The following is a 14,126-nucleotide window of genomic DNA, read 5'->3' as shown; positions in this document are numbered from 1 at the left end:
ACATTTGTTTTCAGTGCCCCTACATTAAGGAGGAGAAAAATCAGGCAGGGTTCCTGTTCCTCTGCTCAAGGGACAAGTATAGCAAATACATGGAGCCAGATTTTCCAGTTGGAATAACGGTGAGGCTATCAACGTTCATCGTTATTAAGGTACAACCTACGTCATCTCCAGGCCAGATCCAAGACAGTCCCAACCTCTGTCGTCGAGCTACAGTGTGCGAACGACGCCTGCGTCTGCGCACATTCAGAGGCTGAACTCCAAGTCACGGACAACATCTTCACTGAGGCATACGAAAGCATGGGCCTTATACTAACCATCCATAAGACAAAGTTCCTCCACCAACCTGTCCCCACCGCACAGCACAGCCCCCCAGTCATCAAGATCCACAGTGCGGCCCTGGACAATGTGGACCATTTCCCATACCTCGGGAGTTTCTTATCAACAAGGGCAGACATTGACATCGCGATTCAACATGGGCTTCAGTGCACCAAAGCAGCCTTTGGCTGCCTGAGGAAAAGGGTGTTCGAAGATCAGGCCCTCAAATCTGCCACCAAGCTCATGGTCTACAGGGCTGTAGTAATACCCGCCCTCATGTATGGCTCAGAGACATGGACCATATACAATAGACACCTCAAATCACTGGAGAAATACCACCAACGATGTCTCCGCAAGATCCTGCAAATCCCCTGGGAGGACAGACGCACCAAAGTTAGCATCCACGACCAGGCCAACATCCTCAGCATCGAAGCACTGACCACACTCGATCAGCTCCACTTGGCAGACCACATTGTTCGCATGCCTGACATAAGACTCCCAAAGTAAGCACTCTACTCGGAAGTCCTTCACGGCAAATGAGCTAAAGATGGGCACAGGAAACATTTCAAGGCCACCCTCAAATCATATGCAGTCCCTTGGAATCGAGGAAGACTTGCTTCCACTCTTAAAATGAGTTCTTAGGTGACTGAACATTCCAATACAAGAACCACAGTCTCTGTCACAGGTGGGACAGATAGTCATTGAGGGAAAGGGTGGGTGGGACTAGTTTAGAAAACATAGAAAACATAGAAAATAGGTGCAGGAGTAGGCCATTCGGCCCTTCGAGCCTGCACTGCCATTCAATGAGTTCATGGCTGAACATGCAACTTCAGTACCCCATTCCTGCTTTCTTGCCATATCCCTTGATCCCCCCAGTAGTAAGGACTACATCTAACTCCTTTTTGAATATATTTAGTGAATTGGTCTCAACAACTTTCTGTGGTAGAGAATTCCACAGGTTCACCACTCTCTGGGTGAAGAAGTTTCTCCTCATCTCGATCCTAAATGGCTTACCCCTTATCCTTAGACTGTGACCGCTGGTTCTGGACTTCCCCAACATTGGGAACATTCTTCCTGCATCTAACCTGGTTTGCTGAATGGTCTTTCCACTGCCTGCGTTTGATTTCTGCATGCTCTCGGCGACAAGACTCAAGGTGCTCAGCACCTTCCTGGATGCACTTCCTCCACTTAGGGCGGTCTTTGGCCAGGGACTCCCAGGTGTCAGTGGGGATGTTGCATTTTATCAGGGAGGCTTTGAGGGTGTCCTTGTAATGTTTCCTCTGCCCACCTTTGGCTCGTTTGCTGTGAAGGAGTTCCGAGTAGAGCGCTTGCTTTGGGAGTCTTGTGTCAGGCATGCGAACATTGTGGCCTGCCCAGTGGAGCTGATCAAGTGTGGTCACTGCTTCAGTGCTGGGGATGTTGGCCTGGTCGAGGACACTAATGTTGATGCGTCTGTCCTCCCAGGGGATTTGTAGGATCTTGCGGAGACATCGTTGGTGGTATTTCTCCAGTGGTTACCATCAGTGGTACGCCTCCCTGATAAAGTGGAACATCCCCACCGATATCTGGGAGTCCCTGGCCAAAGACCGCCCTAAGTGGAGGAAGTGCATCCGGGAGGACGCTGAACACCTCGAGTCTCATCGCCGAGAGCATGCAGAAATCAAGCGCAGGCAGCGGAAAGAGCGTGCGCAAAACCAGGCCCACCTACCCTTTACCTCAATGACTGTCTGTCCCACCTGTGACAGGGACTGTGGTTCTCGTATTGGACTATTCAGTCACCTAAGAACTCATTTTTAGAGTGGAAGCAAGTCTTCCTCAATTCCGAGGGACTGCCTATGATGATATTAAAGTGTAAATCAGACAGCGACTTCCACCGTCGGCACATCCGTGGTTAAAAATGGAAATCGGGAAGTTGCTGTCCAATTTATTCTGCTTCTCCACAAGCTTCGCTCAACCAGTAATTCACCGAGACTCGGCATTCAAAGACATGAAGGGCATGAAGTTGCGGTACTTTCCCACTAAATACCCACTAAACACGTCAGAAGAATTTGGGGCTTGTCCATTCAAGTGTAAGTGAACATTTAAGACCATGATTGGTCTTAATTATTACTAAACAACCTCTTTGGCACTGAAAATATTCTTTTACAAATGTGGAGTCTTTCCTACAGTTTTTAATTATTGAAGATTTTTTTTAAATTTAACTTTTTTTACTTTTTCTTCCTCTTTTATCGTTCTCTCTTAATGCCATCTTTATTTCCCTCTCTTTAGTATACTTTCTGTACATGATTTTACATTGCATTAAGGATTCTAACTTGCAATTCTTGGTTTAGACTCTGCAGGGTCGAAATTGCATATTACCCCAGTTAGGGAAGTAACCTTTCTGAGGCCAGACATTCTGCACCTGGCACAGAAATCCCGCCCCAGAAGCGAAATTGTCCTCTCTGATTGGGATCAGGGCGCTACCAGACGCATCGCGGAGTGCTAGGCAGCCTCTCCGTGTAGCGCTGACACGTTTCACTGCCCCTCGCCTCCCCTCCCATTCTAAAAGGGGAGGGAGAACAGCCAGTTGTCGTGGTGCACATTGGTAACAACAACATAGGTAAAAAAAGGATGAGGTCCTATGAAACGAAGTTAAGGAGCTAGGAGCTAAATTAAAAAGTAGGATCTCAAAAGTAGTAATCTCGGGATTGCTACCAGTGCCACGTGCGAGTCAGAGTAGGAATCGCAGGATAGCGCAGATGAATACGTGGCTTGAGCAGTGGTGCAGCAGGGAGGGATTCAAATTCCTGGGGCATTGGAACCGGTTCTGGGGGAGGTGGGACCAGTACAAACCGGATGGTCTGCACCTGGGCAAGACCGGAACCAATGTCCTCAGGGGAGTGTTTGCTCGTGCTGTTGGGGAGGAGTCAAACTAATATGGCAAGGGGATGGGAACCAATGCAGGGAGACAGAGGGAAACAAAAAGGAGACAAAAGCAAAAAACAGAAAGGAGATGAGGAAAAGTGGAGGGCAGAGAATCCCAAGGCAAAGAACAAAAAGGGCCACTGTACAGCAAAATTCTAAAAGGACAAAGGGTGTTAAAAAAACAAGCCTGAAGGCTTTGTGTCTTAATGCAAGGAGTATCTGTAATGAGATGGATGAATTAACTGTGCAAATAGATGTGAACAAATATGATGTGATTGGGATTAGAGAGACGTGGCTCCAGGATGATCAGGGCTGGGAACTCAACATCCACGGGTATTCAACATTCAGGAAGGATAGAATAAAAGGAAAAGGAGGTGGGAGAGCATTGCTGGTTAAGGAGGAGATTAATGCAATAGTTCGGAAGGACATTAGCTTGGATGATGTGGAATCTATATGGGTAGAGCTGAAGAACACCAAAGGGCAAAAAACGTTAGTGGGAGTTGTGTACAGACCTCCAAACAGTAGTAGTGATGTTGGGGAGGGCATCAAACAGGAAATTAGGGGTGCATGCAATAAAGGTGCAGCAGTTATAATGGGTGACTTTAATATGCACATAGATTGGGTTAACCAAACTGGAAGCAATACGGTGGAGGAGGATTTCCTGGAGTGCATAAGGGATGGTTTTCTGGACCAATATGTCGAGGAACCAACTAGGGGGGAGGCCATCTTAGACTGGGTGTTGTGTAATGAGAGAGGATTAATTAGCAATCTCGTTGTGCGAGGCCCCTTGGAGAAGAGTGACCATAATATGGTGGAATTCTGCATTAGGATGGAGAATGAAACAGTTAATTCAGAGACCATGGTCCAGAACTTAAAGAAGGCTAACTTTGAAGGTATGAGGCGTGAATTGGCTAGCATAGATTGGCGAATGATACTTAAGGGGTTGACTGTGGATGGGCAATGGCAGACATTTAGAGACGGCATGGATGAACTACAACAATTGTACATTCCTGTCTGGCGTAAAAATAAAAAAGGGAAGGTGGCTCAACCGTGGCTATCAAGGGAAATCAGGGATAGTATTAAAGCCAAAGAAGTGGCATACAAATTGGTCAGAAATAGCAACGAACCCGGGGACTGGGAGAAATTTAGAACTCAGCAGAGGAAGACAAAGGTCAGGGAAAATGGAGTACAAGAAGAAGCTTGCAGGGAACATTAAGACGGATTGAAAAAGTTTCTATAGATATGTAAAGAGAAAAAGGTTAGTAAAGACAAACGTAGGTCCCCTGCAGTCAGAATCAGGGAAAGTCACAACGGGGAACAAAGAAATGGCGGACCAATTGAACAAGTACTTTGGTTCGGTATTCACTAAGGAGGACACAAACAACCTTCCGGATATAAAAGGGGTCGGAGGGTCTAGTAAGGAGGAGGAACTGAGGGAAATCCTTATTAATCGGGAAATTGTGTTGGGGAAATTGATGGGATTGAAGGCTGATAAATCCCCAGGGCCTGATGGACTGCATCCCAGAGTACTTAAGGAGGTGGGCTTGGAAATAGCGGATGCATTGACAGTCATTTTCCAACATTCCATTGACTCTGGATCAGTTCCTATGGAGTGGAGGGTAGCCAATGTAACCCCACTTTTTAAAAAAGGAGGGAGGGAGAAAACAGGGAATTATAGACCGGTCAGCCTGACATCGGTAGTGGGTAAAATGATGGAATCAATTATTAAGGATGTCATAGCAACGCATTTGGAAAGAGGTGACATGATAGGTCCAAGTCAGCATGGATTTGTGAAAGGGAAATCATGCTTGAGTAATCTTCTGGAATCTTTTGAGGATGTTTCCAGTCGGGTGGACAAGGGAGAACCAGTTGATGTGGTATATTTGGACTTTCAGAAGGCTTTCGACAAGGTCCCACACAAGAGATTAATGTGCAAAGTTAAAGCACATGGGATTGGGGGTAGTGTGCTGACATGGATTGAGAACTGGTTGTCAGACAGGAAGCAAAGAGTAGGAGTAAATGGGGACTTTTCAGAATGGCAGGCAGTGACTAGTGGGGTACCGCAAGGTTCTGTGCTGGGGCCCCAGCTGTTTACACTGTACATTAATGATTTAGACAAGGGGATTAAATGTCGTATCTCCAAATTTGCGGATGACACTAAGTTGGGTGGCAGTGTGAGCTGCGAGGAGGATGCTATGAGGCTGCAGAGCGACTTGGATAGGTTAGGTGAGTGGGCAAATGCATGGCAGATGAAGTATAATGTGGATAAATGTGAGGTTATCCACTTTGATGGTAAAAACAGAAAGACAGACTATTATCTGAATGGTGACAGATTAGGAAAAGGGGAGGTGCATGGTACATCAGTCATTGAAGGTTGACATGTAGGTACAGCAGGCGGTTAAGAAAGCAAATGGCATGTTGGCCTTCATAGCGAGGGGATTTGAGTACAGGTGCAGGGAGGTGTTGCTACAGTTGTACAGGGCCTTGGTGAGGCCACACCTGGAGTATTGTGTACAGTTTTGGGTCTCCTAACTTGAGGAAGGACATTGTTGCTATTGAGGGAGTGCAGCGAAGGTTCACCAGACTGATTCCCGGGATGGTGGGACTGACCTATTAAGAAAGACTCAATCAACTGGGCTTGTATTCACTGGAGTTCAAAAGAATGAGAGGGGACCTCATAGAAACGTTTAAAATTCTGATGGGTTTAGACAGGTTAGATGCAGGAAGAATGTTCCCAATGTTGGGGAAGTCCAGAACCAGGGGACACAGTCTAAGGATAAGGGGGAAGCCATTTAGGACCGAGATGAGGAGAAACTTCTTCACCCAGAGAGTGGTGAACCTATGGAATTCTCTACCACAGAAAGTTGTTGAGGCCAATTCACTAAATATATTCAAAAAGGAGTTAGATGAAGTCCTTACTACTAGGGAGATCAAGGGGTATGGCGAGAAAGCAGGAATGGGGTACTGAAGTTGCATGTTCAGCCATGAACTCATTGAATGGCGGTGCAGGCTAGAAGGGCCGAATGGCCTATTCCTGCACCTATTTTCTATGTTTCTATTAAAGGGGAGGGATGCTGCGATCTCTGCAGGCCTTTTGATGGGCCTCCATTGGGCCACAGGGGTTGCAGGGTGCTGTGGACGCAGCCCGGCACTGAAATGGAGTGCTGGCCTGCACGATCGCGGCCTTGACCCCAGGACATCATTCGACAGTGGCTCGTCCAGTGAGTCGGAGAAAGAAATGGCGACGCATGGTGCAGCACACTTCCCCTTTAACTTTCGCCCCGCAATCGGAGTGCGACCCGTGAGCTGGAGCTGACATCGCCCGTGGCAACCTCATGGGGCGCTGCCCAATTTCTGCCGCAGGACAAAAAGGGGTTGTCGTGCACGGCGATGATGTCATCGCCAGAGGCACGGCGGCCTAAGCGCTACCTAACGGGGCGTGACACTACTGGATTCATGCCTCTGCTAACTCCCGTGCAATTTCGCGGGAGCCAGTAGCAACCCCTCCCCCCGGGTGGAAACACTGTCGTGCCCTATTAGCGCCCCCAGGTGGCACTAATGGGAGGTGCATAACAGAGGAATTCCACCCACGCATGTCTCAGTAACGATTGTTAAATCTGATTGGTTAAAGTGACATGCTGTTCCTTGGCCTGCTCACAAAGATCCCAAATCACCTGTAGAGGGCATCACACTGAAATGGTTCTCTCATTACCTTAAATTGCCACACAAAAGCCCACTATAAGTCTGCGGGTAGCTATAACTGTGGTGAATGGCGATCGCCGTTTGTTCTCGGTTGACTCCAAAATCCGGGCCCAGGTGAGAACGGTGTCCGGTTTAGTTGTGATACCCCTACAGTAAGGCTGCAGTCACTCCCATCATTTACATATGAAAGTGCCTATTCAGTGATGCCGTAGATCGTGCCCATGTATCTGTAAGCCATCAAGAAGCCTTCCGGAGGGGAGAAGATTGGCCAGAAAAATTGCAAGACAAATATAGATATATTTATTACTGCAACACTGTGCCAACTCAATTATTGAATAGCCTAGTTGCTTGGAAACTTGATTCTCATATTGGCAAACAAGGAATTCATCAATAAAATAACTACCATTAGTAAAGTTCTTAAGGAACTAATTATTCAGTCAGAGCCTGAACATCAATTTGAATTGGTATGCATAACTCCACCGAAGCAGCAGAATACCGTTCCGAGCAAATCTGGCTTGTCAGTTTAAAATCAATTTCATGCAATTACAATCTGTCAAGCAGCTGTTTCTGTGCACTTTCAGGATGCTGCATCATCTGGCTAAAGATCTCTTGCAGGAAAGGAATTACCCAGGCTTTGACGGTGTTACAGAAAAAGCAACTGGGGCAGTATGCTTTCTTGTTACGGATATGATAAAAACTGCGCAGTGTAATGGATAATGCAACATTAATTATCAGGGAATTTGAAAAGAAAATGGGATAACGATGTAACATCTTAGTGTTACAACATTTTGAGCCATGGAACATTGAGCGTGGAATCAATCCTACAGTTTCCACATAATCATTACCCAATATGGCTAAGGCATCAAGGTAGATGCTTTCCCATAGGAAAAAAGAAAAAAATAGGAGGATTGATCACTCTAGGCTAACTTTCATCTCCTAGCCTTTGACTCAAGTGTGGTATTGGCTCAGTCCTAGTAGCAAAATGTATACCTGTTGTCAGTGAGTACTACATGGCATTCACGATGGGCATAAACAAAAATAACAAATCTAAAAACTATTAAAAACTTAAACGTTTATATCCTTCATATGATAAAATACAAACCTGACAAATAGTTCGAAAAGATAAAGCTGGACAAAATGGCTCTGAAATGTACGGGGAGGCAGGGAAGGTGGGGGGACATGTGCTTGTTGGGGGTGGGGGACACGGAAATGCCGAGAACCTGCAGGTCCTGCCGAATTTAATGGCAGAACCTCATTAGCATTTTTTAAATTCTGTTTCCCGGCCGGCAGTCAGCCAAATGAAGAGGCTGGCCAGCTGTCAGGCGGGACAGCTGGAAATCGCTGGGGCAGGTCCCAGCAATCAGAAACCATCACGGCATGGCAGGGGGGGCTCAAGGCACGGCTGCGAGGAGGGAGGAAGAAGGGAAAGATCGGGCCACAGTGGGGGGTTGTCTGAAGATTGTGGGGATGAAGGCAGATTGCGGGAGGGAGGGAAGACTGCTTGTGGGGGGTCTGAAGATTGCGGCAGCAGGTTCGCTTGGTGGGCCGGGGGCAAGCGCTTCTGCTCCTCATGGCCCACAAGCAGTGTTCTAAAAAGCACGTACCTGCTGCAGCCGCCAGCTCCCGCCTACCTTTAGCTGTCGGGTTTTCCGAGCCCTGGGAAACTCAGCTGTCCAGTGTTAAATATAAATGTCTGCTAAAATCTGAGGAACAGAGCCTCATTAACTTACTATAATCATGGACCCGCCTCTCCAGAGCGGGTTTCTCGGAAACCCCAAACCGTCGTGGTTAAACCAGAAGTAGGGGCGTTTGCGACGGGTTGGGGGTCAGGTTTCAGATATTTACTGATTTTAAACTCCCCTGACCCTTTCCCGTCCATTGTGCGGTGGTTAAAATTACCCCCGATATTTCTGAATTCTGATGAAGAGGAGGCACGGACCTATGGTGGGACACGGCTACAATGTGGTGGAGGAAACAATCACAGACTCGGTAAGCTGTCACACCCTCAAATAATGCCTATAAGAAGAACAAGCTTCCCTGATGTTGTCACATATGACGTTAGTGAGCTCTCTCATCTGCTACACATCCTGAGAAAGCAACCCCACATGTGTGATGTTTATCAAACATCCTTATTTTCATAGTGAGGCCCATGAGATCTGAGTCTACCTCTACAGGCCACCATTGGAGAAAAACCGAGTCCTCGTCCACTTCCTGTTCAAACCCGCTGTCTTGTGTTCAGTCACTCAGCTGGTACAATATCAGTCAGAAGTTTGGTCTCTGACTGAATAATTACTTTTAATTACTGTACGGAAGATTGAGTGTGAGATTGAGGCAGTTCAATGGGATCTTGGTTCTTTAAAGTGCTGCAGCAGCTGTAGGTACTAGTTTGCATCTACTCGTCTGCAGCTGGCACAGACACTCCAAACTTGCCATTGCCCACTGTCACTATGGTCTGCCGCCCCATTAGCCTGAGTGCCTGCTCCTCAAATGCATTGTACTCCTTTCAATCTAGGATTGTCTCCACCACGGGCTGCCTCTCCTAGACTTTGTTTATGAGTTCTTCTTGAAATAATAATAACAGTATTAGGTAAAGGCAAGTATCTGAAGGGAATCTCCCAAGTGGCAACAGACAACAACAAAAACTTAGAATTCTATAACACCTTTAACATAATAAATGTCCCAAGACAGCTGAATTACCGAGAGGACAAGTGCCAAAAGGACCCTATAACAGGAGAACACTAAGGACTTGTGAGTAGAAACATAGAAACATAGAAAATAGGTGCAGGAGTAGGCCATTTGGCCCTTCAAGCCTGCACCACCATTCAACAAGATCATGGCTGATCATTCCCTCAGTACCCCTTTCCCGCTTTCTTTCCATACCCCTTGATCCCGTTAGCCATAAGGGCTATATCTAACTCCTTCTTGAATATATCCAATAAACTGGCATCAACAACTATCTGTGGTAGGGAATTCCACAGGTTAACAACTTTCTGAGTGAAGAAGTTTCTCCTCATCTCAGTCCTAAATGACCTACCCCTTATCCTAAGACTGTGTCCCCTGGTTCTGGACTTCCCCAACATCGGGAACATTCTTCCTGCATCTAACCTGTCCAGTCCCATCAGAATCTTATACGTTTCTATAAGATCCCCTCTCATCCTTCTAAACTCCAGTGTATAAAGGCCCACTTGATCCAGTCTCTCCTCATATGTCAGTCCTGCCACCCCGTGAATCAGTCTGGTGAACCTACGCTGCACTCCCTCAATAGCAAGAATGTCCTTCCTCAGATTAGGACTGAACACAGTATTCCAGGTGAGGTCTCATCAAGGCCCTGTACAACTGCAGTAAGACCTCCCTGCTCCTATACTCAAATCCCCTAGCTATAAAGGCCAACATACCATTTGCCTTCATCGCCTGCTGTACCTGCGTGCCAACTTTCAATGACTGATGAACCATGACACCCAGGTCTCGTTGCACTTCCCCTTTTCCTAATCTGCCACCATTCAGATAATATTCTGCCTTCGTGTTTTTGCCCCCCCAAAGTGGATAACCTCACATTTATTCACATGCCATGCATTTGCCCACTCATCTAACCAGTCCAAGTCACCCTGCAGCATCTTAGCATCCTCCTCACAGCTCACACCTCCACCAAGTTTAGTGTCATCTGCAAACTTGGAGATATTACACTCAATTCCTTCTTCTAAATCATTAATGTATATTGTAAAGAGCTGGGGTCCCAGCACTGAGCCCTGCGGCACTCCACTAGTCACTGCCTGACATTCTGAAAAGAACCAGTTTATCCCGAATCCCTGCCTCCTATCTGCCAACCAGTACTCTACCCATGACAGTACATTACCCCCAATACCATGTGCTTTGATTTTGCACACCAATCTCTCGTGTGGGTTCTTGTCAAAAGCCTTTTGAAAGTCCAAATACACCACATCCACTGGTTCTCCCTTGTCCACTCTGCTAGATACATCCTCAAAAAACTCCAGAAGATTTTTCAAGCATGATTTCCCTTTCATAAATCCATGCTGACTTGGACCGATCCTGTCACTGCTTTCCAAATGCACTGCTATTTCATCCTTATGATTGATTCCAACATTTTCCCCACTACTGATGTCAGGCTAACCGGTCTATAATTACCCGTTTTCTCTTTCCCTCCTTTTTTAAAAAGTGGTGTTACATTAGCTACCCTCCAGTCCATAGGAACTGATCCAGATTCGATAGACTGTTGCAAAATGATCACCAATGCATCCACTATTTCTAGGGCCATTTGCTTAAGTACTCTGGGATTCAGACTATCAGACCCTGGGGATTTATTGGCCTTCAATCCCATCAATTTCCCTAAAACAATTTCTCGCCTAATAAGGATATCGTTCAGTTCCTCCTTCTCACTAGACCCCTGGCCCCCTAGTACCTCCGGAAGGTTATTCGTGTCTTCCTTTATGAAGATAGCACCAAAGTATTTGTTCAATTGGTTTGCCGTCCAGAAGTCCAGGCGGAAGAATTAGAGAGGCATGTTGTATTGTGAATTAAATCAATTAAGCTCAAAGCATCTAAAAATAGTCGCTACATTATAGAAGATATGTAATGTATTTCTGCGATTGTTAATACTTTTTGCCTCTTGATATTCAGAAAAAGTACTTTAGATAATGAGGTGATACAGCATGTTGATGTTGCAAAGTATCATGCTATGAAGTAATATGAACAGGTTTGTCCCTGTGACTCTTCATAAGGTGTGTTTTCCCATCTTGACTGTGCTGTAAGGGAAATAATTGGGTGTAGACTTCTCTAGACGGAGATGGAAAATAAGTCCAAGGGTGAATTACTGGGACCAACCCTTGACCACTTACTGGTGATCAGAACAAGAACACAATTGGCAGAGACATGAGAGCATGTCACCTGAGCTCCTACTTAACTGGAGAATTTTATCAAGCACTAACGGTGGCTGAGGTAGGGAGTAATTAGAGAAGAAAATAAATTTAGAGATGGAGTAGATTAATAAGAATAAATCTTGATATTCATTATTGGGTTGTATATTAGCAACAGTAGTAGTTACCAAGTGTTAACATTTGTTACTAATACTGCATAGGCCGATTTCAATTAATGTGTGTTTTCTTCCTTTATCCTGTTGTATGATATATATATTTTTAGGTACAAACTTGCTTTTGCCCAGAGCAGGGCAGCAAATTTCTACTTTGATGGTTCAGGCTATGCTTTTGTGCGTAACTTACAAAGGAGAGGGAAATTCAACATAGCGACTCGGTTCAATCTGGACATTCGCACACCAGCTGACAGTGCCCTCCTGTTACTGATGGTGAATGGGGTAAGGACAGCCAGCACATGTACAGGAATGATTTAATAGTGGTTATTTTGATCCTGTAGAGTGTAAAATACAAATAACCTGAAAAAAAATAATAGGGAAAACTGAATGAAATGGCACTCCAGACAAAGAGCTTCGCACAACTTGAGCATACGTTGGGAATTTAAGCATGTAGGTCAGCCGGCCGCTCAAGACTTTCCATCTGATTCCCAATATGTTCTCCTGGCACCTGAAATGAAAATTCATAAAATCCACCCCTAATATTGAAATATCTTGTTATTCATTTCATTGTGCTGTTGAACACTATGAACATTTAGTATACTATTTCCTCACCCCTGTCCCATTAACTTGTAGCGCCTTGGGACATTTCACTACATTAAAGGTGTTATATAAATACAAGTTGTTATTGTTATATCTGAGTCTTTGAAATCAACCAGATTAATGCTGGCATGTCCGTGCAATGAAAATAGAAACCAGAAAAAATGTTCATGACACAAACACAAACTCTACTTGTGATTTTCCTGTTGATCGCTTCTGTGCCCATATAGCAGGGACAACATTGTCACTTATACAGTTATTAAATGCAGATGCGCATCTCTCTTTATCAATGTACAAAAACAAAAACATGCATTTATTATTATTATTATTTTAAATGTCCCAAAAAAACTTCACACAAATGGACGCTGGTCCAAGAAGGAAAGATGAGAAGGGAAATCAGAAGCTTGGTAAAAGGTACAGATTAAATTGTGACAGCAAAAGTGATCGACTGTTCTCATAAAATATCTCAAGATAACATGAAGCTCTGACCAATTCTAAGTGGAAAGTGTAACTATTTTAATACGGCATACTACGAGTGAAATACTAATGACATATTTGCAAGTAGTGGTAGTAATACTATCATAGTCATATCAAAGGGCTGTGCAGAAGCACAAATAATATTAGCAATAGCGGTAAGCCATCAAAATTGGCTACATAATCTCCATCAAATTGAAATGAGTGTTTTAGTCCTAGTTATCACAATTATATTTGTTGTTTTGGCTATAATGAGATGAGATTTTATGTCATAGAAATCTAATGAACTTATTATTCCCATTATCACTATTTCAAAGTAATATGTTTGAAATGTACAGCAGATCAGTCTGCATCTGATAGAGAAAATATAAGTTATGTGGTTATGACTCCATTGCCCTTCACCTTTTGCTGCCTGACCTGCTATCCATTTCAAGCACTGTTGGTTTTTACTTATTTTAGATTTCCAGAATTTGCAGTTTGTATTTTTAAACACTTTGAATTCTATATTAAACGTTTTTGAGTACCTCAGCCTTTTTCATTCATTTGCAATCTGCATTTCAGAGCATGCGTGAAACATGTACTCATTGTTCTGCTTTTTGCACACATATGTTTTTATCTCATTTTCTCAGGATATGTTCTTCAGTATGGAAATGCAAAATGGTTACATACGCTTGGTCTATGACTTTGGATTCAGCAAAGGCCCTGTTGTCCTAGAGGATACTGACAAGAGGAAACTTATAAATGATGCAAGATATCATGAGGTAAATGTTGTAGGGAAGAATATGATTTCTTTGAAAACTCAAGCAATGATTTAGGCTTAATATCTTAAACATGTAAAATTAAAGTTTTAGTTTTATCTGTTAATCAGAATATTGTATTAAAATGTATCTGTGAGGTTGGCTTGCAATGAATGTTTTGAGTCACAGGGATTTTGTCGGCTCTTGTCTGGACCAGTGGATTGAATGACTCGAATGGCAATACTTTATCAAAGGACAGACAAAAGCTTTTAATACCGAGAGAGTTGAATGTTGAAATATCGAATAATCCTTGTCTTGTATGACCAGTTCTATGTATATTTTAAAATAAAGTG

The 14,126-nt window shown here is 44.4% G+C and overlaps 1 protein-coding gene across 1 annotated transcript in view; it reads left to right on the top strand.

Annotated features, from left to right (window-relative positions):
- lama4 (laminin, alpha 4) overlaps positions 1 to 14,126 on the top strand; it is a 247,950-nt gene that overhangs the window by 156,994 nt on the left and 76,830 nt on the right. Inside the window, exons 25-26 of the mRNA XM_070885329.1 lie at positions 12,076 to 12,247; positions 13,666 to 13,797. Of these exons, the coding sequence (XP_070741430.1) occupies positions 12,076 to 12,247; positions 13,666 to 13,797 (304 nt within the window). The remainder of the gene's footprint in view (positions 1 to 12,075; positions 12,248 to 13,665; positions 13,798 to 14,126) is intronic.

Source organism: Pristiophorus japonicus, chromosome 7, assembly GCF_044704955.1.
Source record: "Pristiophorus japonicus isolate sPriJap1 chromosome 7, sPriJap1.hap1, whole genome shotgun sequence".
NCBI classification, from domain to species: Eukaryota; Metazoa; Chordata; class Chondrichthyes; family Pristiophoridae; genus Pristiophorus; species Pristiophorus japonicus.
This window is presented reverse-complemented; position numbering and strand designations above follow the sequence as displayed.